Source organism: Leucoraja erinacea, chromosome 7 (genome assembly GCF_028641065.1).
Source record: "Leucoraja erinacea ecotype New England chromosome 7, Leri_hhj_1, whole genome shotgun sequence".
NCBI classification, from domain to species: Eukaryota; Metazoa; Chordata; class Chondrichthyes; order Rajiformes; family Rajidae; genus Leucoraja; species Leucoraja erinaceus.
The window spans coordinates 34,898,962-34,925,230 of record NC_073383.1 but is presented as its reverse complement, the minus strand read 5'-3'; the positions used below and the strand labels follow the sequence as shown (position 1 = coordinate 34,925,230).

The following is a 26,269-nucleotide window of genomic DNA, read 5'->3' as shown; positions in this document are numbered from 1 at the left end:
GCCGCAGTACCTCCTATCCGCACCTCTGACGATGTAGTCTCCCACCACTATGGCTCTGCCTGACGTCACTCTTCCCCGTTGAGCCTCGGCACCACGGTTGGAATCACAGCCCTGGCTACCACTCAATATTGTCGTGTCATCCTTATAACTAATGCCCCCTAATCCAGGCAGTATTCTGTTCTGCATTCTATCGACGTTAAACATTTCCTCGTCTGCTGTTGGTCAATCTTTGAAGTCTGCACAGTTTTGATTATCCATCAAAGTCTATTATTTGCCAGAGGGCTTAAATCATTGTTGGCCAATGGGGAACATTGTAGAACACAAGTGCTTGTCCACCATTCTGAGTAGCATCAGTAACTGTTTTTGGCTACCTGAAGTGTTCAATTACTTTTATTTAACCATGTTTGGATTACCCATCCAAAACACTTACATTGGGATAGTACTCCATCACCAGCATGTACTCTGTTCTATTGTCACTGGATATTCTTTCCTCGCTCACAATGAAACGGGCTACGTTTTCATGCTCCATCATTGGGAGTCTGTATATGTCTCTCTCATTGAGATAATTCTGACGGTTTGAAGCACTGAAGATCTTCACAGCCACTGGGCGCTCATCCAACGACCCTTTATACACAGCACCATACCGACCCCGGCCAATCACCTGGAGATGAATGAAAATTGAACATTTAGTTTCTGTCAAATTGAATTCATTTTTGCCTGCCCCCCTCAAGTCTGCTTTGAAATTGCTGTCTCTCCGGTTCAGCATCAGCCCAATGGTAACTTACTCAAATGGTTACTGACACCATTTCATAGGGATCTGAGCTAGATATTATCTGATAAAATAGTGAAAGGCTTGGATAGAGTGGATGTGGAGAGGATGTTTCCACTTGTGGGAGAGTCTAGGACTAGAGGTCACAGCCTCAGAATTAAAGGACATTCTTTTAGGAAGAAGATGAGGAGGAATTTCTTTAGTCAGAGGGTGGTGAATCTGTGGAATTCTTTGCTACAGTAGCCTGTGGAGGCCATCAGTGGATATATTTAATGCAAAGACAGATAGATTCTTGATTAGTACAGGTGTCAGGGGTTATGGGGTGAAGGCAGGGGAACGGGGTTAGGAGGGAGCGATAGATCAGCCATGATTGAATGAAGGAATAGACTTGATGGGCCAAACGGCCCAATTCTGCTCCTATCTTTGTTCCAGCAAGATCTTATGATATTGCTCTAATTTCCTGAATTTCACAACTACAACCAAGCAGGCAACCCGAGTCACTATTGTTCTTTTTCACTCCCTACCACTTAAACAACTGCTTCAGTGTACTTTATTGATTCCATAATAGCAACTTGCATTTAAGTTTAAGATGGTAAAATTTTGTAGAGTTTAGTTTGGAGATACAGCATGGAAACAGGCCCACCGGAGTCCATGCTGACTAAACATCACCAATTCACCCCAGTTCTTTGTTATCCCAATCTCTGGTTCTCAATGTCTGGAAGAAAATATTTTGAATAGCAAAGGTTGATAAATACAGAGCATAAGTAGAACATTGTCAAGATGGAATATGATGCAAAGAAACAAAAAAGGAGAAATTAGTTATGATGATCTGCAAAATACATTATGAAAGAATGGTGAAAGGATATTTAATTATAATTTTCAAAACAGAAATATATATTAATTTGAGGGGAAATCTTTGTATATACGAGTCAGGGGTTGGAACTGTGACGTGATCTTCAATGCAGGAAAATATTATTCCGAATTATTTTTATTGCAAGCAAATTTAAACAAGTAGTTTGGACAGCTAGGTTCTTTTGAGGACACAATGGCAAAAACAAGATGCCTGACCCTAAGTCAAGCAGTTCCGCAGTATCTTGAGAAATGTTGATAATTGGCTGACATTTACTAGCTTGTAAGTGCTGTGGCACTGGGCTAAATAGATAATGGGTTATTTACCAATATATCGGTTCAGCAGTAGATTACATATATCGAGCAACATTGCAGTTAATTTTTCCCCTAACTCACTGCAACTTGCTAAAAGGGGCTGTTTCAAAGAGATGAACGCATGTCGTGTACAATGAATACAAATTCTCTCTGCTTGAATCTTTGGGGAGCTTAACAGTGAATATACTAGGTGATGGATTGTCCTGCATATCTGACACCTAGCTGAATATGTGTGATGGGTTTCTGATTATGTTGGAAATAAAACAACCAAGTATGATTTTGGGCTCACCAGTATTCAAGTGGATTTTAGTGGCAGTTCTTCACTTTCCAAACTGAGTAACACTATAAGCAGTTATTCCCGAGCTGAAATCAGCTATCCCATATCAATCAGAAATCAAGTTTGGTCTATGATATTGTTTCACTTGGGGAAGCTTTTGCTCAAAGGCATAGAAAAAATACTGTGGGATTTATCTACCTCAAGCAATTTGAGGCTATCCAGGTCAAGGGAAGGCTCCGATGGTGCTGCCTCCATCATGTTCATACTGTGAAGTCCATGCTTCCTGTCTCCTAATTCAAGAAAAATAAGTAAAAAGTTATAAACATGGTAAACTTATCAAGTCAACACTCAATGCTTACATGAGGTGTGTAGAACATGTACATGTTCAGGCAGGGTCCATCTTTTTCTTTCAGTTGGCAATGTCTGCAGAGGACCTGCCTCCTGTTCTATCAGATGTTCCCGCTGGCCTAGTTGACACAACTGGTCTAATTGATTTCCTTCTGGCATATGCAGGAGCATATGCTGATCCAACCAATATGATATCTCAACCCGATGGATTAAGCTACACCCATGCTAAGGTTAGAAGACGATTATGCCATGAACAGCATCTTGGAAAGGGCTGTACATTCCTTCACCAAATATCCAAGTGAAATGATCCAGCAAGCATAAATGAATACCAATGAGGAGTGAGAGCCCCTATTTATTTATCTGCCAACAGCAGATGGACGTGGAGACTGACTATCATGGACTATGGCCAACATCGCTGAAAAACAACCTTGGTTCCTGTGACTGGTGCTTAGTCAGCATGCATTCCAATGGTACTTGGTGGTTGGGAGATACCCTCTGATACACCAGAGGGCTACTTGTATGGGAAACCTTTAAAAAGGGCTTGTGTTCATGATATATGTCTCCTTGACCAGTGATTCGGGTGCATGCTTCTTTAATGGACTGAGGCAGCTAAATGGCTAGTCAGCTTCTCATCAAGACTCAAATACTTTTCATTATGGTATGACAAATGGAAAAGCTGTCATGCTGCAGCGGTACTTGGAGACAGGCAAATTAAGAGGAAATGTTAGTTAACATTGAGTAATGTATCGTCTTCTGGTTTATCTTGGTAGAGATAGTGTAACAACTGCAAAATCTAATCTTATGAAGGAGATTTTGACATATGACCTTGATACTACAGGTGCACAACCTTTTATCCGGTGTTCCGGAAACCGAAAAACTCCGAAAACCGGCCATCTTTTCCAGATGTCGTCTGCACACCAAAGCTCGTGTTTGGCGCCAAACTTGACCCGAAACAACCCACGGTCAACCCAGGTCTGTACTACTGTAGCGGCTGCCTCCTCCCCAGACCGGGAGACGCTTAAACATCTGTAAATCATTGCTTAAATGTTAGTCAGTTAGTTTGGAGGGCTTTTATGTGAAGGGGGGGTGAAGGGGTAAACTTTAATTCTTAGTCCCCTACCTGGTCGGAGAGGCGGGGAGCGGTCAATGCCTTACCGGGTCGCCGTGCAGAAAGCTCCGCAGCGCTGTGGCCGGTGGGGCTGCGGGCAGCGCCAGTTGTAGCTCCGACGGTGGCAACTCTACCCCTGGCTGTGAAGCGCTACAAATCCAGCGCGGCCCGCGGCCCGCGGCCGGACGCCCCAGCTCCGCGAATGTCGGGAGTCGGCGGCGTCGCAGCGCTGGGATACCAGCGGGGAGCGGGCAATGCCTTACCGGGTCGCCGGGCGGCAAGCTCCGGAGCGCTGTGGCCGCCGACTCCCAACGTTCACGGAGCGTCGCTGGATTTGGAGCCGCGCAGCCAGGGGTAGAGTTGCCGGGGTCGGAGCTCCAACCGGCGCCGCCCGCGGCCGGACGGAGCCCCCAGCTCCGCGAGGTTGGGAGTCGCCGACCAGGTAGGGGACTAAGAATTAAAGTTTCCACCTTCACCCCTACTCCACCACCACCACATAAAATCCCTCCAAACTAACTGACTAACATTTATGCAATGATTCTCCCGGTCTCCGGGGAGGAGGCAGCTGCTCCAGACTTTTCAAGCCGCCCGCGCTACCTACCTAACCTACGCTAAAAATCTTCCATTCGGAAATCCGAAAATGTCCAAAATCCGACAAGTGTCTGGTCCCAAGGCTTTCGGATAAAAGGTTGTGCACCTGTACAATGAAAAGCATGCAAGGACATTCATGTCCAAATTGCATGAAAATGTTACAATTTGTTGACTTAAAGGCCCAAGCTACTGTTTGCCCACTACAGGTCCACGGCTCATTGGAACACCTGGATAAGAAAGATACCTTTGTCAGACTCCTATTCATAGACTACAGCTCTGCTTTCAACACCAGTATCCCATCCAAGCTCATCTCCAAACTCGAGGAACTTGGGAGTCAGCACTCGCCTCTGCAACTGGATCCTTGACTTCCTGACCAATAAACCACAATCAGTAAGGATAGGTACCAAATTATCCTCTATGATAATCCTCAACACTAGTTCCCCGGAAGGATCAGTTCTCATCCCCCTATACACGTACGGCTGTGCAGTTAAATACTGATCCAACTCAATTTACAACTTCGCAGACGACATTGGATATCAAATAATGACGAGACGGAGTACAAGAAGGAGATCGGGAAGCTCGTAAACTAGTGCCAAGACAACACCCTCTCCCTCAATGTCAGCAAGACAAAAGAGTTTGCAATTGACTACAGGAAGAGAAGCGGTGCACACAGTTCAGTAGACATTGAGAGTGCCGAAGTAGAGATGGTTGAAAACGTCAAGGCGTTAGGAATAAATATCACCAGCAATGTGTGCTGGAACTGCCACATCGAAGTTATGACCAATAAAGCACACCAATGCCTCTACTCCCTTAGAAGGCGTAGGAAGTTCAGCTTGCCCCAAGAACCCTCACCAATTACTCAGAAAGCTTTTATCAGTATGGTTTAGGAATATGTCCATCTCAGACCGCAAGAAATTGCAGAGAATTGTGGACGTGGCCCAGATCATCAAGCAAACCAACCTCCCTTCCATTGACTCCATCTATATGTCATGCTGCCCTGGCAAGGCCACCAGCATAATCAAGGCCCAGTCTCACCCTGGTCACTCCCTCGACTCCTCTTTCCTATCAGTCAAGAGGTACAGAAGTTTGAAAAGGCATACATCCAGATTCAGGGACAGTTTCTACCCAGCTGTTATCAGGCAACTAAACCATCCTCTCACCAGCTAGAAAACGGTCCTGACCTTCCATCTACCTCATTGGTAACCTTTGAACTATCTTTAATCGGACTTTATTGCATTTAATCCTACGCTAAATGTTATACCCTTGCTTGATTGTAATCATGTATAATCTTTTCGCTGATTGGATAGCATGCAACAAAAGCTTTGCACTGTATCTCAGTTTACATGACAGTAATAAACTAAACTAAAGCTAAAACATTAAAACTATCTGACTATCAGTCTGAAGAAGGGTTTCGGCCCGAAACGTCGCCTATTTCCTTCGTTCCATAGATGCTGCTGCACCCGCTGAGTTTCTCCAGCATTTTTGTATACCTTAAAACTATCTTTCAGTTTTAGAACTACCTCTCAGTTAAATAAAACAAATCAAAATATAACTAAATAATGTTTTGTAACTAGCCCTGTAACCAATGCTAGCAAGAGTCTCCTGGAGAGATCTGGTCATCTTTAATGTTAGGGATTGTTAGAATGATGAAACATGCTTCATTGTCTGCGGCCAGACCCATCTCTCAATGCAATTGTAAAAAGAAAGCTTTTCATAGAAACATTCAGGATTTACCAGAATGTCAATTTCAGTAACTACAGAGCAAAGAGCTGGAGAGGCAGATATAGTGAGTGAGGAAGAGCGGGCATGAGGGAGGGCATGCGTGAGGGGAAGAGAGAGAGAGAGAGAGGTTCATAAGTCATAGGAGCAGAATTAGGCCATTTGGCTCATCGTCTACTCGGTCATTCAATCATGGCTGATCTATCTTTCCCTCTCAACCCCATTCTCCTACCTTCTCCCCAAAGCCCTTGGCACCATTACTAATCGAGAATCTGTCAATCTTTGCCTTAAAAACACCTAATGACGGCCTCCACAGCTGTCTAACGCAATGGATTTCACAGATTCACCACCTACTGACTAAAAAAAAGTCCTCCTCGTCTCCTTTCATAGAAACAGAAAGATAGGTGCAGAATTAGGCCATTCGGCCCTTTGAGCCAGCACCGCCATTCAATATGATCATGGCTGATCATCTAAAATCAGTACCTTGTTCCAGTTTTTTCCCTATAACCCTTGATTCCTTTAGCCAAGAGCTAAATTTAACTCTCTTGACAACATCCAGTGAATTGGTCTCTGCTGCCTTCTGTGGCAGAGAATTCCACAGATTCACAATTCTCTGGGTGAAAACGTTTTTCCTCATCTTAGTCCTAAATGGACTACCCCTTATTCTTAAACTGTGACCCCTGGTTCTGGACTCCCCCAACATCGGGAACATTTTCCCTGCATCTACCGTGTCCAATTCTTTAAAAATGTTATATGTTGCTGTAAGAATCCCTCTCATCCTTCTAAATTACAATGAATTCAAGTCCAGTCGACCTATTCTTCCATCATATGTCAGGCCCACCTTCCCAGGAATTAACCTAGTAATCCTACACGGTACTCCCTCAATAGCAATAATGTCCTTTCTCAAATTAGGAGACCAAAATTGCACACAATACTCCAGGTGCGATCTCACCAGGGTCTCCCCGGGATCATTCTTGTAAACCTCCTCTGGACCCTCTCCAACACCAGCACATCCATCCTCAGGTATGTGGCCCAAAATTGCTCACAATACTCCAAATGTGTCTGACCAGTGGCCTACAACATCTTAGCATTACATCTTGGTTTAATCCTATCGGAATAAATGCTAATATTGCATTTGCCTGCCTTACTAGCAATTCAACTTGCAAATTATCCTTTATGGAATCCTGCACCAACACTCCCAAATCCCTTTGCACCTCCGATTTCTAAATCCTCACCCCATTTAGAAAATAGTCTACACCTTTACTCCTACTGCTAAAATTCACGATTGCACACTTTGCTACGCTGTATTCCATCTGCCTCTTATTTGCCCACTCTCCCAACCTGTCCAAGTCCTTCTGCAGAATCTCAGCTTACTCTACAAACCCCTGCCCCTCCAACTACCTTCATATCATCCGCAAACTTAGCCACAAAGCCTTCAATTCCCTCATCCAAATCACTGATATATAACGTGATAGAGTAGCGGCCCCTGCATCGCCCCCTGCTGAACACCACTCGTCACTGGCAGCCAACTAGAAAAAGCCACATTTATTCCCTTACTTTGGCTTCTGCAATTCAGCCAACATTCTATCCATGCTAGTATCATCCATCTAATACCATGGGCTCTAATTTTCTTTAGCAGCCTCACTTGCAGCATCTAATCAAAGGCCTGAAAATCCTGGTAAAGCACAACCATTGACTCTCCTTTGTCTATCCTGCTATTTACTTCCTCAAAGAATTCCAAGTACTGAGAAACCTCATCCTTTATAATGGACTCTAAAACCTTACTAACCGCTGAAGTCAGGCTAACCGACTATAGTTTCCCCTCTGTTGCTTCCCTCCGTTCTTGAACAGCGGAGTAACATTTGCAAATTTCCAGTCCTCTGGGATCACTCCTGACTAGTAATTCTTCAAACATCATCAACTCATCATCAGTGAGAAAGCAACTATGGGAAATGAGGAAAAATAGAGGGTGAGGATGATAATGTCAGTCGTTCAGAAGGCTAAAGAGCCGACCATGACTATACCCCACAATAATATTGTGCCTGGGAGGTACACTCATAGGCAGACCATCCAAGGTGGCATGATCCAGTCTTCCTGAAAATGCTCAAGGAAGGTCTAAGCTCAGCCCAACAGATAGTCTGAGACTTGGAGATAACAGTGGGATCCAGTTACTCTGTAGTAGTGCCATGTGTTGGGGGCCAGGGAAATAGATTGGAGGAGAGAGAAGAGAGGTCACTACATGGCGGTTATGGATGCACCCGCAATGAATGCAGACAGAGATAATTTGCTTTGCGTGTCATCGACCAAGGCACTTAGAGAGGAACACCTGCACTAAATATAGAAAACCAAAGATGATGATGAGTGACAGCAGTGGGGTCCCAAGCCCTAGTTAGAGGCAGTCACCTAACAAGGGAGGAACGACAGAACAGCACAGCACAGGAACAGGCTCTTCAGCCCACAATATCCGTGCCGAACATGATGCCAAGTTAAACTAATGTCCTCTACCTGCACATAATGTATACTTACCATTCCCACCACTTTCAGTATTAAAAAAACATACCCTGCACATTTCCTGAAAACATTGCTCCTCTCACTTTAAAACTATCCCCTCTAGTCCTTGACATGTCCACACTTGGGTAAAGGTACTGACTTTCCATCTATGCCTCTCATAATTTCACATACTTCTATTAGGTCTCCTCTCAACCTCCAACTTGAAGACGGTGTGTGAATCGCCTATCAAAGCAGGTGGAAGCCACAGGTGAACTCTCTATTCACAGACATTGCTGACCAGGTTATAGAACTGCTAAAGACAGCGTCTAGATCAGGCAAATAGCTGGCAGTGGCCCCTTCATCAGCCTTGGTCACCCATGAATGCATAGTTGTAATTGTACAGGTTGGCAATGCAACATGTTAATGATACGGGGCTTCAGCATCAATAATTGACCTATCTTTGCCAACCACTAGAGTGTGTAATATAACATATGTAGGAGGGAAAACAATCAGGGCAGAGAGAAGTGAGTTTCAAGGACTTGAGATAGAAGCAATGCATCTTCCAGTGGATTTCCGTGCATACCGGATATATATTTATATAAATACATCTATACCCAGAATCAGCATATCATCCTGGGTATAGATATATTTAAGGAGACAGATACTATTATAAACTCATGGAAGGGAAAGAATAGATGGGCAAGTCAGTGTCACCAAACATGTAAAACTCACACAGCAGACAATATGGCAAATGTAGCCACAACAGCCCCAATCAGCAGGGTCTGGAGCCAAAATTATGTGTGTGGATGATATTGGCAGTTCCCAGGGCTACAGGCCAATCATAAACAATACTGTGAGCAGTTTAGAATAGACAATTTGAATAGAAGAACCATCCAAATCCACACCCATACGCAATCCATACGAAATAAAGGATATCCTGGAAGGATATGTTTTAATAAAACAAATAGGCTTTATAATCCAAGTCTAGTCACGGATCAGAAATTAGCATGTGGGAAAGCTTGGAAATGGTTGGAATTTTGATTGATGCGAGGATGTTTGAATATTTGCTTCTACATGAACAATAACCTCCAACATTCTTTCATTTAAAGCCCCAAAGTTTGAAAGAAATTCATAAAGTGTGTAGGATTAAACTGTTTTGTCAAGTATTTAAACCTTGTTTGTTAAATTTGTAAGATGTTTAAATATTAATCCTATTCTTCAAGGAAATAAATGTGACAAGGAATATATATTCTGCTATTTTATGCTTTAAGAGTCAGTGTCTCTTTAAAAAGCAGTGTGAATGCACCAGTTACAAAGAACCCCACCCATGCATCCATTGTTTTCCTTTATTCTTTGCAATATATTTAAGTTTTCCACTGTGGAAACAATGTATTAAAATTTTTATCAGTTAATTGCAAAGATTCTGAAAGCAGAACTGCGCTAACATGGAATTCTTTATTTTAAATAGTATTTAAATTTGTGTTCTTATATTTCTTTCCTTTTCTTTGAATGTGATGGGAGAGTGAATAAGGCCCAGATTCCACACTGGCCATGTGGAATCCAGGTTAATGTATTACGCATATAAGTATCTCTAATTCTGATTATGAGATTCACACATTTTAGAAGAACCATTCTGGGAGATTGATGAGTATATCATTAAATTGGGAACTTGACATTCATATATTGGGTGATACATTGGTACAACTGGGGAGTAATCTTAAATGTTGCTTTACTTAATATGAATGTATAAAAGGTGAAAAGATATTGTCAATTTTAAGTTTTAGAGTTAATTTGTTTTGATGCAAGTACACTGCTTACCTTGTAACATGTAAATGAACAGTCAGGATTCAGTCATACCGGTTGCTCAGAATGCAAATATCTAAAGTAACTGAAGTTCAGCATTTGTGCAAATGTAGTTCTCCTCCTAACAATTGTTTGTGCTGAATAAAGATCTTCTGCAGCTCCATGTGCCTCATTCAAAGTCATAACATGCAAGTGCTGACATTTGATTACATGGGCACCAGCATTGTTCATAAAGTAATTATCCTTCATTTCACTGTGGATCACAATCAAGTTAATTTCCCCTCTTCCACAACAAAATGCACATGCTTTAAAAAAGTAGCTATCAAGAGAGATGCTTATGTTGATGATCAGCTCTCTGACCCAAGGACACTGAGGTCAAGTAAAGTACCCATTGTAAACTGGTGGCTACTGAATGCAGAGCTGAACAATGGGACAAAGAAGACACTTTCACAGCTAAATAAAACTCAATGTTGACAGTAATCAGAGCAGATTAATCTCATATACGTTACATACTGACCTTTGATCAACAATAATGATTGGTGGATTTAACTCCTATAGCAGGGTGACCAAAACTGAACACAATACTTCAACTGTGGCCTCACCAACATGTTATACAAGTGCAACTAGCATCCCAAATTCAATACCCACTGCCGTTACTGATGAAGACAATCATTTCAAAAGCCTTCTTCACCAACTGTCTTCCTTGGTGCCATTTTCAGGATCTATGCACGTACCCCTCGGTCCTTCAGTTCTACAACACTCCCCAGAGCTCTACTATTCACTGTGAAAGTCTCACTCTGTTTACTAACTTCCCAAAATGCAACATGCTCACCAAACTGGTAATTTTGCCAACTTGTTATATTGTCTACAATACCATCTATTTTATTGTCATCTGCAAACCTACTAACCATGCCTAATATATTATTCTCAACCAGATCATTAAAGAGATGTCAAACAACAATGGGCCCAGCACCAATTCCTGAAGCATACCACTAGACACAGATCTCCAGACTGAGTAACACTTCCCCTTCACTCTCTGCTTCCTATCATCAAGACACATTTCTATACTATACATTAGCTCTCCCTGGATCCCACGTGATCTAACCTTCCAAAGCAACCTACCACGCAGGGTCTTATCAAAGGCCTTGCTGAAGTTCATATAGACTACAACTACCACCTTGCCCTAATCAACCTATAAGGTTACTTCTTCAAAAAACTCAATCAAATTGTGGCACAGTGGTGCAACGGAAGAGTTCCTGCCTTACAGTGCCAGAGACCCGAGTTCGATCCTGACTATGGGTGCTGTTTGTATGGAGTTTGTATGTTCTCCCCTTGACCTGCATGGGTTTTCTTCAGGAGCTCCGGTTTCCTCCCACACTCCAAAGAGATACAGGCCTGTCGGTTAATTGGCTTGGTAAATTGTAAATTGTTCCTAGTGTGTGTAGGATAGTGTTAGTGCGCGGGGAACGCTGGTTGGCACAGACTCGGCGGACCAAAGGGCCCATTTCCATACTGCAACTCTAAGCTAAATAACATTCCAGAGAGGTGATCTCTCAGACACTAAGCAGTGCTGACTATCCCTATTCAACAACTGTCTATCCAAATGCATCTATATCTTATCCCTCAGGATCCTCTCCTGTAACTCACCGACCACAGGTGTCGGGCTTAGTAGTTGCAGTTCCCATACATTTCTTTGATGACCTTCTTAAATAAAGGTACAACATTAACCACCATCCAGTCATCCAGGACATCACTCGTGGGTAACATTGATGCATATAACTCAGTCAGGGCTCGCACATTTTCTAACTTTCCACAGTGATAGGAAGTAGATAAGGAACTTAAGCCCCTGTCCCACTTAGGTGATTTTTTTCGGCGACTTGGCTGTTTTCACATGTTCGCGGGGTGACGCCTGTATGTTCGTGAGTAGTCTCCTCAGGTTGCCTAAAGAGTCGTAACGTTTTTCTGGTCGCGGCTGGATTTTGAAATGTTCAAAACTTTTCAGTGACTGTGGGCTTGACGTAGCTTGTCTTCTCCTGTTGTAGGTTGTATGTCGTAGGTTGTCGCCAGGATGACGCAGGTTGTTGCCGGGTGCTGACTTCGGTGAATTCCACTGGCGACTACCTACGTCAACCGGCGACAGGTACAGGCGCTGAATTGTCTTCAGTTGTCGCCGACAGGGTCTTTGATCGTCACGGGTGGACGTAGGTTGACGCCTGTGTGGTCGTAGGTTGGCGTAGGTCGGCGTCCTAAGTCGCGATGATTGGGTCACCGGTTGTCGGGCTGCTTGCTGTAGCTTGACGTCGACTAGGTGGTAGGTTGGCATAGACATTGTCGTAAGGGAGGTCCAGTCGCCGATTTTTCGGCGACCTGCTACGACTGTGACAGTCGCCAGCAGTCGCCGAAAAAAGCGCCTACGTGGGGCAGGCCCTTTAGTGGTACAGGTAGGAGACAGAAAACTTCGTAGCAACCTTTACCTTGTTATCGAATTCAGGAAATAAGGTGGAGTATATGCCCAAATCAGCATCAATGAGGCCGAAGTGGAAATTGAGTCATAGATGGCTGAGAGATTCACGTTCCATGGTGTAAATATTATCAACAATCTGTCATGGACCGACCACATTGAAGCTACAGCCAAGAAGGCACACTAACACCTCCACTTCCTCAAGAAAATGTAGCATGTCTCCAATGACTCCTACAAATTTCTACAGAAGCACCATAGAAAGCATACTGTCGGGTTGCATCACAGCATGGTATGGGAACAGCTCTGCCCATGACTACAAACAATTGCAGAGTTGTAGATGCAGCCCAGTCCATCACACAGACCAGACTCCGCAACATTGATTCCTTCTACACTTCTTTCCCCTTTCACTTTAAACCTATGTCCTCTGGTTCTTGATACCCCTCCCTGTTTGGGTAAAAGACTCTGTGCAGCTACCCTATCTATTACCCTCATGATTTTCTCCAACTCTGTAAGACCACCTCTCATCCTCCTGCATTCGAAGGAATACAGTCCTAGCCTGCCCAACTTCACCCTTTTACTCAGGCCCTCAAAGTCCTGGCAACATCCTCATAAATCTTCTCTGCACTCTTTCCAGCTTAATACCACATTTCCTGCAGCAGGATGACCAAAGCCGAATACAATACTCCAAATGTGATCTTAGCGACATCTTGTACAATGTAACATAACATCCCAACTTCTATACTCAATACTCTAACTGATGATGGCCAATGTACCTAAAGCCTTCTTAACCACCCTTTCTACATATGATACCACTGTCAATGAACTATGTACCTGCATGCCTAGATCTCTCCATTCATTGTGAAGGTCCTGCCCGGGTTTGACTTCTCAAAATGCAATATCCCCTACTTATCTGCATTAAACATTCCTCAGCCCACTTGACCAACTGATCAAGATCCTGCTGTAATTTCTGATAACCATATTTGCTCTCAATGGTATAACCCACTTTAGCCTCATCTGCAAACTTGAAATAGCCTGTTTGCATGCTGTATCTTTCCATCAAAATTCAATTCAATCAAGACACAGAACTTGAAAGTGCGCACCACCAGTCTCAGGAGACCGAGGAAACTCGGCATTTCTCCACTGACTTACAAACTTCTACAGATGCACCGTAGGAAGCATTCTGTCAGGTTGCATCAACCCTTGTTTGAGGATAGCTCCGCTCAAGGACATAAGAAACTGTAGAGGATTGTGGATGTTGCACAGTCCATCACACAGACCACTCTCCATCATTGATTCCATCTACACTTCACGCCCCCTGAAAAGCAACCAACACAATTAATTAATTTATGCATCTTCTTCTCCCCTCTCCGATTAGGCAGAAGGTGCATAAGCTTGAAAGTGCACATCACCAGACTGCGGAACAGCGTCTTCCCCTCAGTTATCAGGCTTCTGCATGGTCCTTCCATAAGCTAGGATAATATCTGATTCTCCTCATTCTTATTGGATTTTCTTTTTGGAACTGTGGCACTACAATGCCGAGATTTATGTTCTGCACTTTGCACCTTTCCCTTCGCAAAACATGTAAATAATTATTTTCATTGTACTTCAGTGCATGTAACAATAATAAACCCGATCAGGCTCTGGAGATTTCTTTAGATCTGGTTCTGATATCAAGAAATATTGCATCATTTTAAAGGAGGTTAGAAATTTTGGAGCTAATTGCTTTCATATCTTGCTTTCATAGTTGTTAGTTTTCCTAGACTAGCACAGATAAGTCTCCAAGCTGTTCCTGAGTTCTGGAAGAACTGAAACTAGAGCTTTCAGAACATCAGTTTGGCTGGGAGCAGAAGCAGAAAATCTATTCAATTCACTCTTACATTTCTTCAATTGAATTAAGCTAACTCAGCAAAAGCAAAATCGGATCTGGCAACCACATGGTTTTATGCGATGTATTCCACGTTAAGAAGTGATATGATTACATCCATGCATATTTGTCTGGCTGATCTGAATCTGTATCTCATGTTCAGAATGTGTGATTTAACCCCTACATGGCAGGCTAGAAATGTAGCAGTATTTTCTTTCTCAGCCATTGATATTGGATTGGACATAGATCCTTGCACCTTGAAAAGTAGATATGCATCATTAATAATGAGGCTTGCATTCTGAATGTTCATGGGCTGTATTTACTGAAACATATCCAATATCCATTCTCTCCATAGTGGGAACTATTTTTACTTTGAACACCCTATGGAATTACATTCTGCTGGCACTTCGCATCATTCCATACATTAGAATAATTTGCCCAGAGATTTGGGAATATGCTTACCAACATTACATAATAATCATGTACAACCTAGTGAAGCTACATATTGACAAAATGCCTTGCACAATGGAATAGAGGTGTCATTAAGGAGAAGAGAGGTTTGGAGAGAATGGCATCAAATTTGTAGATTATGCCAAAACAAAAAAGTAAAAGTAATTCTTCAGCAGACCAAAATGATATTAATGAGACAGCAAATGAGCTAAAATATGGCCTATGGAATTCAATGGTACTAAAAGAGGGACTGAAACAAAAGACATCTATAATTCACTCTGAATGGAATAGGCCGTGGGCAGAACATTGAAAATGTGTCTAGAATTTAACTTTCATGACCCATGTCTGGTATCTACTGAAATTTGGCATAGATTTAGATAAAATATAATTGAGAAGGAATTCATAACTCGTCGGTGCGAGAAGTTGCACTAAAAGTAAGCGCCATCTAGTGCTCAATGCTCATATTACTATGGGGAGCCTAATTCCGTGCTGTGGTCTATTTAAACCATGTTTTATTATACCATATAAATGTATAATAATATATGGTTTAAATAGGAATTAGGCTCCCCATAAAGTAATATGAGCATTGAGCACTAGATGGCGCTTACTTTTTCAATCTAATTTTCTAATTAGCTCAATATATATATGACTGGAGATGTAAAATTAATATAATGAATATAATTGTGAGTGTGCATGTTGAGTGAGACTGCCAGAGGTCCCAGAGGGCAGATCCTGTGCGTTCACCCGTTTACTGAACCCCACTGACTGCCAGTGTGCAGAGTGGGGGTCACGGCCATAGTGGGACTGGGGCAGTGCCAGGCTGGGGGAAGGCTAAGGCATCTTCCACTGAGAGGAAAATGCCTAACCCTAACCCGCCCCCCTTCCAGAGCTGCCCACGGTTGGAGCTGGAGCCGCTTTGGGACCGGCTGTGGGCTCCGTACGTGTGGCCGCTCAGCACGTCCACCTTGGCCAGCATGCCCTTCTGGATCATCAGCAGCAGCCCACCTGACGCCACGATCACACCGAATGTCAACATGGTGGGGAGCAGCAATGCCCACACGCAGCCCGGGCTGCCTTCAGCACCGCCATAGCGCCGGCTCCGTCAATCCGCCCGCACGCTCGCTGCAACACTGGCGGGTGGACAGCCCAACCGACCCCTCATTGCACACACGGGCCGGCCGACAACCCAACCGACCCCTTGCAGCACCCATCGGCCTACCAACAGCCCAACCAACCCCTCGCAGCACCCACTGACCAGCCGACAGCCCGACCGACTGACTGACCCGAACCCTAACCCTAGCTCTACATTTTTATTTATCAATTTTATTTAACAGTTCACATCATAACTTTACAAAGATAAATCAGTTGTAAAACAATATTATCAGCAAGGATAGCATTACCTTTATTCCTTTGGAAACCTTGCTATTGTTTTGATGTTATTAAGAGGCAGCCATGATCCCAGTGTGCTCGCTGCCTCGCTAGCATGAAACAAAGATTGGTCAATTGGCGTGCGACTCAATGTCATACGTGCTTTGATTGGACAATTACTGGACAAGTCGGACAATTCGGGAAATTGAAGGTTTTTCTCATTTTTTATAAATATGTGCAGGTTTTGTTCTTGACGAGTTTCAGGTATGATTTCTATAATATTTTTACATAATATGTTATAAATACAGGTAGATACGTGATTTGGGTCACAAAATGAAACAAAAAAGCACCTCGGCCCACGGTCTAGAAGTATGTTGCGTGCTTTGTAAGAGGTGACATATTGAGGCTAGAGGTTTTATTAAAGTCAGGCCCTAGGACAATGAAGCAGTTTAAAAAAGCTGATGGCAAATGCAATTTTATCATTTTAGAATACAAAAGCCACATGTTAATGAGGTAAAAGCTGAACGCTGTGTGGAGGGTAATACACAAGATGGAATGGATGAGGTGGATGTTTTACACCCACTTTGTGACTGCTGTGAATTGTATAATAAACTAGACAAAGTGGGACTCGTTGTGGCCCAGCATCACACGGGAGGGCTGGTCACCAACGCAATATTCCGCCTCTCCACCAATTCCAATCATGCTCGCCAGTGGGGGGGGGGGGGGGGGGGGGGGGGGGGGGGGGAGCTGTCTGTTGCGCTAGTACAGGTGCTGCGGGCCGAAGGTACTGGTTTCGTACAGTTTTGATCTCCAAATCTGTGGAAGGACATTATTGCCATAGAGGGAGTGCAGAGAAGGTTCACCAGACTGATTCCTGGGATGTCAGGACTGTCTTATGAAGAAAGACCGGATAGACTTGGTTTATACTCTCTAGAATTTAGGAGATTGAGAGGGGATCTTATAGAAACTTACAAAATTCTTAAGGGGTTGGACAGGCTAGATGCAGGAAGATTGTTCCCGATGTTGGGGAAGTCCAGGACAAGGGGTCACAGCTTAAGGATAAGGGGTAAATCCTTTAAAACCGAGATGAGAAGAACCTTTTTCACACAGAGAGTGGTGAATCTCTGGAACTCTCTGCCACAGAGGGTAGTCGAGGCCAGTTCATTGGCCATATTTAAGAGGGAGTTAGATGTGGCCCTTGTGGCTAAGGGGATCAGAGGGTATGGAGAGAAGGCAGGTACGGGATACTGAGTTGGATGATCAGCCATGATCATATTGAATGGCGGTGCAGGCTCAAAGGGCCGAATGGCCTACTCTTGCACCTAATTTCTATGTTTCCAGAGGGCTAGTATAGACATTGTGGACCAAATGGATTCTTAGGCTGGCAGCCAACTGTTGCAACGATCTTAAAAGCCAAGCCAAGGCAAACAATTGGGCTGCAGCCACCTGACAACCAAATTTCATTTTGTGAACACAAACATTTAAAAAAGGCAAGGCAAACAATTGGGCTTACGCCACTTTACAGCCGCATCGAGGGGACTCACTGTGGAGTAGACGTGCATTCAGTGTTATTAGCAGCTCAGAGAGCCGTGACCCTCTCGCTTCCTGGAGGGTCACGTGAGAGACTGAGTGAGGGACTACACTTCCACGTTTTATAGACCCTCCCGACTGCCGCCAGTGGGGGCAGCAGAGAGAATGGCAAATTTATTAAAAACATTAATATTTCTCTGATTTTTCATTGATGGGAAAAATCTTCCGGTCCCAGAAGGCGGAGGGGGGCTCTGAGTGAGGTGGCCAAAAATGACGGCCGTAGGTGGTGGCATTCTCTAGGAAATCGCAGCACAGTGGGCCAAAAGCGGTCAAGATCAGACTTTTAGTAATATAGATAAATGTATTTGGTATGTTAGGAAATAGAATGGTACATCACAGGAACAGGCCCATAACATCTGCGCTGAATATGATTCCAAGATAACCTAATCTCATTTGACTGCACATGATCCATATTCCATGTGCCTATCTAAAAGCCTCGTAAATGCCATTATATCAGCCTCTACCACCACCATTGACAGCGCATTTAAACAACCACCATCCTCTGTGTAAAAAGCACCACATATATCCTTTAAACTCTGCCCCCCTCATATCAAGATATGCCCTCTGATTTTTGACATTTTCACCTTGCGAAAAATGTTCTGACCGTCACCCCTATCTAAGCCTCTTGTAATTTTAAATATAATTTTCACATATTTTGATACACTTTCACATAAACCTTTGTAATGACTCATTGAATATATGCATGCCACAGCTGCTACTGAGAAATAAACATCAGGAAGTTTTAGTCATTTTCCAGCCACTGGGTGTGGTAGAATTGGTATTGGCGCCGCAGGAAAGGGAGAGTCAAACAAAAGATCTCCTGAATCATTTGCTCCTGATCATTATCCAGTAACTAACACTGCAGAGTTCTAACATGTGGGGAAATGTCAATGTCCCCCCCCCCCACCCTACATGGAAATAAAGGGCAGATACTCACTCTAAGTGTACCCATGAAAAAAGGCTGTTTGGGTGAGGTCTAGAAGGCAACCAACATTTGTGGAATTACACTCCACCAAAAGTCACTGCCTAAGGAAGGAGATAGTGGAGTGGGAGGGTGTTTAAACAAAGATTTGATAAGGCCTGTCATAAATCATACAGCACAGAAACAGGGCCTTTGGCCCAACACTCCAATGCTGACCAAGATGCCCCAGCTCTCTAGTCCCACCTGCCAGTGCTTAGCCAATTTCCTCTAAATCTTACCTATCCATGTCCCTGTCCAAATTATTTTAGAGTTATAAGAGTCACACAGCAGGGAAACAGGCCCCTCAACTTAACTTGCCTATCAAGATGCCCATCTATACTAGTTCCACCTACCGCATTTGGCCCATATCCCTCTAAAGCTTTCCAATTCATGTACCTGTCCAAATGTCTTTTAAATATGTTGTTATCGTACCTGCCTCAACTACCTCCTTAGGAGGCTCATTTCGCATAACCATCAAGTTCCCCTTAAATCTTTACCTTAAATCTCTCCTTAAACCCGTCTTCTGGTTCTTTATCACCTCACTCTTTATAAAAGACTCTGCATCAACCCTATCTATTCCACTCATGATCTTATTATACCTCCATACGATCAATCCCATTCTCCTGCACTCCAAGGAATAAACTTCCTGCTCAATCTCTCCCTATAACTCAGGCCCAAGTCCTGGCAACATCCTCATAAATCTTCTCTGTGCTTTTTCTTGCTTAACAACATCTTTCCTATAATTGAAACTGAACGCACTACTCCAACTGTGGCCTCACCAGCGCCTGTACAGCTGTAACATAACATCCCATCTTCTATACTCAATACCCTAAATGATGAAGGCCAATATGCCGAATGCCTACTCAACCACCCTATCTAACTGTGATGCCACTATCAAGAAACTATGTACCTGTACTCCAGATCCCTCTGCTCTACAACACACCCCAGAGCCTTGCCATTCACTGTAAAGGTCTTGCCCTGGTTTTACTTTCCAAAATGCAACACTTCCCACTTATCAGCATTAAACATTTCTCAGCCCATTTGCCCAACTGATGAAGCTCCTGCTGTAATTTTGATAACCAGTGTCAGTTAGTGTCAGACATCACATTCATGGTAGGAAGCAGAGAGTGGAGGTGGTAGGTTGTTTTTCAAACTGGAGGCCTGTGACTAGCAGTGTGCCACAGGGATCGGTGCTGAGCCCATTTTTATTTGTCATCTATATCAACGATTGAATGAGAATGTACAACGCCATGATTTGTAAGTTTGCAGGTGACGCTAAAATAGTTGGTATCGTAGGCAGTGCAGGTGGTTATCAAGAATTTCAGTTGGACCTTGATCAGATGGACAAGTGGGCTGAGCAATGGCTAATGGAGTTTAATTTAAGTGTGAGGTATTGCATTTTGGTAAGTCAAACCAGAGCAGGATTTTCACACTGAACAGTAGAGCCCCTAGATGTGTTGAGGAACAGAGGGTTCGAGGAAAACAAGTATTGTACCCTGAAGGAGGCATCACAGGTAGATGAGGGTGGTGAAGGTGTTTTTTGGGCACGTTGGCCTTCGTCAGTCACGGAATTAAGCAAATAATTTGGGACGTTGTGTTACAGTTGTACAATATCCAGGTGAGGCCTCACGGAGTATCATGTTCAGTTTTATTCACCCGACTTGAGGAAAGATGCCATTAAGCTGAAAACGGTGCAGAGATTTTAGAGGATGTTGCCAGGACTCCAGTGCCCAAGCTATAGAAGCTAGGACGTTATTCTTTGGAGCACAGGAGGCTGAGGGTGATCATATAGAGGTGTACAAGATCATGAGGGGAACAGATAGGATTATGGCACCTTCACGTTGGTTTTGCATACATCTTGTCACCGCTGGCCACTCGTCAGCAGCCTCAGGAGAAGGTCCAGCCACAAGAGCTCAATATCAACTCCAAGGTCAGATGCACTAATTGGTCTTATCTGCACATGAGTTATGATTGGTGAGAATATAGGTAAAAGAGACTTCTGGAATAAACGTGACACAAGGTGTCTGGCTCAGCTAAGTATCGCCTTTGCTTTCTGTCGTGGCATTCAGTAGATCTTACAGCATGAATGCGGAGAGTCTTTTTCCCAGGGTAGAGGATTCAAAAACTAGAGGGATTGGTTTAAGGTGAGAAGGGAAAGATTTAATAGGAATATGAGGGGCAACGTTTTCACAAAGAGGGGCTAGTTATATGGAAAGAGTTGTCAGAGGAAATAGCCGAGGTAAGTACAATAACAACATTTAAAAGACATTTGTACATAAGAATGCAGTTGTAGAGGGTCTTGGTGAGACCACACCTGGAGTATTGTGTACAGTTTTGGTCTCCTAATCTGAGGAAAGACAATCTTGCCATAGAGGGAGTACAGAGAAGATTCACCAGACTGATTCCTGGGATGTCAGGACTTTCATATGAAGAAATACTGGATAGACTCGGTTTGTACTCGCTAGAATTTAGAAGATTGAGGGGGGATCTTATAGAAACTTACAAAATTCTTAAGGGGTTGGACAGGCTAGATGCTGGAAGATTGTTCCCGATGTTGGGGAAGTCCAGAACAAGGGGTCACAGTTTAAGGATAAGGGGGAAATCTTTTAGGACCGAGATGAGGAAAACATTTTTCACAGAGAATGGTGAATCTCTGGAATTATCTGCCACAGAAGGTAGTTAAGGCCAGTTCATTGGCTATATTTAAGAGGGTTAGATGTGGCTCTTGTGGCTAAAGGGATCAAGAGGTATGGTGAGAAGGCAGGTACAGGATACTGAGTTGGATGATCAGCCATGATCATATTGAATGGCGGTGTAGGCTTGAAGGGCCGAATGGCCTACTCCTGCACTATTTTCTATGTTTCTATGTTTCTATGAAAGGTCTAGAGGTATATAGGCCAAACATGGGTAAATGGGAACAGCTTAGATCGGATCGACATGGAAGCGTTAGGCCGAAGGGCCATTTTCCCTGCTGTATGACTCTATGACTATGACTCCTTGTGTGCAGTGCTGTGGTATGTAGATGCATTTGTGCACACTGCTGAGGTGTTCATGTGCATTTACCAAGCTATGTGCAGAACTGTGCATTGTTGGAGTATGTATGGTGCTATCATGTAGGTGTCCATGTGCAATGAGTGTGTATGGGGCTGTGGTGTGTGTGCGCATATGAAAATTTGAAGCATTGCTGAGCGTGGGGAAATCAACAGAAATTTTACCACAGACACTAACCTGCAAGCATTCTATAACCAAAGAAGAAAGCTGCGATCAGGACAGCTACGACAGATACTGATGCCAAGGCAATTACAATTGGCTCCTCTTTGAAATGTCGTCTCCAAGTACCTGGAACACAGAAAAATATATTCTCATCAGCGTTGTCACTCATTCTAGTTAATTTATTTGTATCAATAAGCTGACAGGCTTTAAGGTAGCGACAACATGAGAGAAATGCATTTGCATTAAAATTCTTCAGATGTCCTAAAGCATTTCCAATCATGAAATACATTGCAAAATCATTAGAGAAGCAACCATTTTCACCAGCAACGTATATCAAACAACAAAAATTCACTTTGTATTTTGTGCAGTCGGTTGAAGGCAGCAGCCTGCTCTTCTTTGAATAATGACCTGCATTATTTGATTTCCCTGGAACTGTTGGAAACAGCCAATGGGAGCAACATTTCTGAAGGACAGTACTCCAACACCCACTAATTCCCCTGCCTCAATTCATCCATCCCGCACCGATTGCCTTCTCAACACCACCCCCTTTCCCTCCTGCACTGATTCACCCCCCCCCCCCCCCCCCCCCCCTGCGCTGGAAATGTCTTCAGAGCGAACATTGACTATGTTTGACAACGGAATGCAATCAAATGTGCTTTATTTCCCAATGTTATTATTTGTTTTAATCCATAAAGGTGGATTAATTAAATTGTGAACACGTAAAACATTAAAACCACAGTGTTCGATTGTCACAGCTACCATTGACTCATTATTACAGAGTTCATTTTAACGGCAAATCAATGCTCTTAATATGGAGTATCAGTACTGTAGTTATTTAATGAGAAACATTCACAACTATACGTTGGATTTATACAGGTTTTACTTCTACAGTCGGTCATATACATCACAAATTTGGTCAGGAGATATTTCAGTTGAAATTTTAACGTTAATTCTGAAGACTATGGGTGGAAATGGGGATGGGGACTGGACTTTGTGCCTTCACTCATAATGGGAACCATTGTGGGGCGATGTATTTTATGTTTACATTTCTTTATTATTGTTATGTTTATATTCTTTTTTTATGTGTTGCTATGGCAATACGCATTTCACTACACCAATTGGTGTATGTGACTAATAAAGAACCTTTGAACCTTTTAAAAAAAAAGTGGGAATGATGGAAACAGCATTTATCAATAATTTTTTTTTAATCTGGTGCGTACAAACTGGGGGTCTTCATTGCTGTTCACAACACATACATCTAATCTGAATGTCTGGTAATGTGGCGTTTTGGCACCTATAAACATATTGCCAAAAGAACATTTGCTGCAGTTATGACCTTTGGCCATCTCTTGTCGATTAGTGTAATGTCAGATGGGTATAGACGGTTTTAACAGCTAATATCATAAAATGCCTTTAGAAACTTACTTGCAACCTGTATATTTTGTTGTGGCTAAATTATGTGGGAAGCGAGTGTTTATATACCAATAGCAATAACGATCCATGTCCATGTCATGATAATTTTCGGTCCTTCACAGAAAACATGCTTGCATCAATCTGTAGTGTGCACGGTTAAGCATATATGTCATACCATAGGCCAGAATTTATTGACACAGGTTGATCATACGCTAAATAATCCAACCACATTTTTGTTTGGAAGTGGAAAGAAATAATAGAAATTGCATTCATTGCAACATGCAAAAAGAGTTGAGATACTGTATTATAATATTGCTGTATGTCATTGTGGTATATATCATGTCTTGATTGGTGAATGTTTAGTTGGTGACTTTATGTGAAGCAGAAATAATATGTGAATGCTTCATTGGGCATAATTCCGACTGGTAACTACGCACTTCGTCCAAGCACATTATCGCACGCGTCATGCAAGCCGTCTTAAATGACCAGCTAAACTGTCATTTGGCAACCTAAAAAGCTGCCTAGGTTGCCCGGCTGGCAACAGAAAAAAAAAGTTAAGTGAGAGCCCTGCCACGTTAAATAAAGTCACGCACAGACATCCTCCGTAAGGACAGTCATACTCGTTTCGAGTGACCGCCGACGATGATGAACATTTGTTTTCATCTGCGAAGACCTCGGGTATAATTGTGCATATACAGCACTGGTGACAAAGGCCAAATGTCTGTAGTTTCCAAAGCATATTAGGATTTATCTTGAGGAAATGCAGAGATCAGGAACTTTTGGGGTAGGGAGAGGTAAAATCATAGGATCAGGACTGGGGTAAAATGTATAGGGAGGTTGCACGGAGTCGAGGTCATGACCCGTGACCCGTACTGTTGCCACGCAACGGCAACTGGAGGGCACGCGGTGAACTGCAGATATGCATTTACTATGGCTGGCAGCACAGAGGGCCCTTTTTCTGGCCCAGTATCCGAACTGGTTACACACCCGCGGACCCCGGGCTGTCTATCCCCGCGGCCGGGGGTGGGGTGAGGGAGGGAGGAAGAGGTCGGGGTGCCGCTGGGTGGGCGGAGGGAGCAGACCGTCTCCAACTCTACTGCAGCTGACATTGCCTGGAGCCGCGGCCCCCGTCCTTTCATCCCCCGGCCCTTCGCCCCCCCGCCCTGGCCCTTCTTCCCCCCGGTCCCGGACCAGCTACCCCCGGGGGGGGGGGGGGGGGGGGGGGGGGGGGCTCTTTCTTTCCGGGCCCAGAGACCCCCCCCCCCCCCCCCCCGCCACCCCCACCCACCCCCCCCCCCCCCCCCCCCCCCCCGGCCCCGCTACACCTGACCCCGTGTGTGTGGGCGCTGCCAACCCACAGCCCGCGACAGTGCAGCCCACGGGCTGTGGGTCGGGGCGGAGGGCGGCCGTGGCCGGATAGTGCTGACCCGGGGGGGGGGGGGGGGGGGGGGGGGGGGGGAGTGGGAGCTGTCCCGAGGGATGTGCTCCTTCGGCCGCCGCTTACACCTTTGTGCTCGGGTTCAGAGCAAACCTTCCAGCTTTCAATGACAGCACCCACAAATATTTATAGCGCAAAAATTTACAATTTTGGAGGATTTTAACAGGTAAGAAGGTACGCGTCCTGTGTGTTAACAGTGTGTGCCGGAAGCTGCCATGTCCTCCACATGGATTGAGCTGCTCCGTGCGTCAGGCCCTTTGACCCAATTACCTTACGTGCAACCTCCCTATATGAGTTTATAAACTGTTGGGTTGCACTAATGAAGTGCTGATAATGCATTTGGTATTATTAAATCAGATTTCAGGTGTATCAAATGCTGAACTATTTTGAGAGCCAACACCAATTATAAATTAAAATATTCAAGATAAAGTCCAAGTTTACATAACATTTGTTGCACTGATTTAACCGTGTCACATGGAACCAGAACATGAAATTTCACCTCAGCAATTTTATTCTTCCAACATAATTGGTAACTCCAGAGCTGTTTGCAGTGCTCCTCAATCAAAGAAAAACATAAGTGATCTTTAAAATAACTGCAGTCTCCAGTTTGCAAGGACTTGGGTTCATCCAATGTTCAGAAATATGTAAAATTACTAAGACATCTCTGAACCACAAAAATCACATCTTCTAATTAAGCTAATTTCCATCCATTCAAACAATTCCTAATCATCAGTAATGTGCTGGAAAAAAATAAAAATCACTCGCTCACCAAGTTCTACCAGGCTATTCAAGTTTAAACATGGATAAAAGAAAGAAATATCAGAAGTAAGATGCCAGTGATTACTCTTAACATACTGCACAGTAAACGATCAGGTGTGACACCTGGGACTTCTAGCAAAATGGATGTCAATAGCGGTTCATGGATGATTGAATTAACCTAACAGCAAAGAAAATGGCTGTACTTGATAGAGGTAAATCATGTGATCTCTAAGACAATAATGGTGGTTAAGTTTAGTTTATAGATACAGCGCAGAAATTGGCCATTTGGCGTGGTGTCCACGCCAACCAGCAATCCAAGTACACTAACACAATCCTACACACACCAGGGACAATTTACAATTATACCAAGACAATAAGCATACAAACCTGTACATCTTTGGAATGTGGGAGGGAACCGAAGATCTCGGAGAAAACCCACGCAGGTCACGGAGAGAACGTACAAACTCCGTACAGACAGCACCC

General features: G+C 43.7%; 1 protein-coding gene across 1 annotated transcript in view; it reads right to left on the bottom strand.

Moving 5' to 3' along the window:
- Positions 1 to 26,269, bottom strand: part of bmpr2b (bone morphogenetic protein receptor, type II b (serine/threonine kinase)) — a 178,331-nt gene that overhangs the window by 26,265 nt on the left and 125,797 nt on the right. The window contains exons 4-6 of the mRNA XM_055638243.1: positions 22,192 to 22,302; positions 2,409 to 2,500; positions 431 to 661 (exon numbers count right to left, since the gene is read on the bottom strand). Of these exons, the coding sequence (XP_055494218.1) occupies positions 431 to 661; positions 2,409 to 2,500; positions 22,192 to 22,302 (434 nt within the window). The remainder of the gene's footprint in view (positions 1 to 430; positions 662 to 2,408; positions 2,501 to 22,191; positions 22,303 to 26,269) is intronic.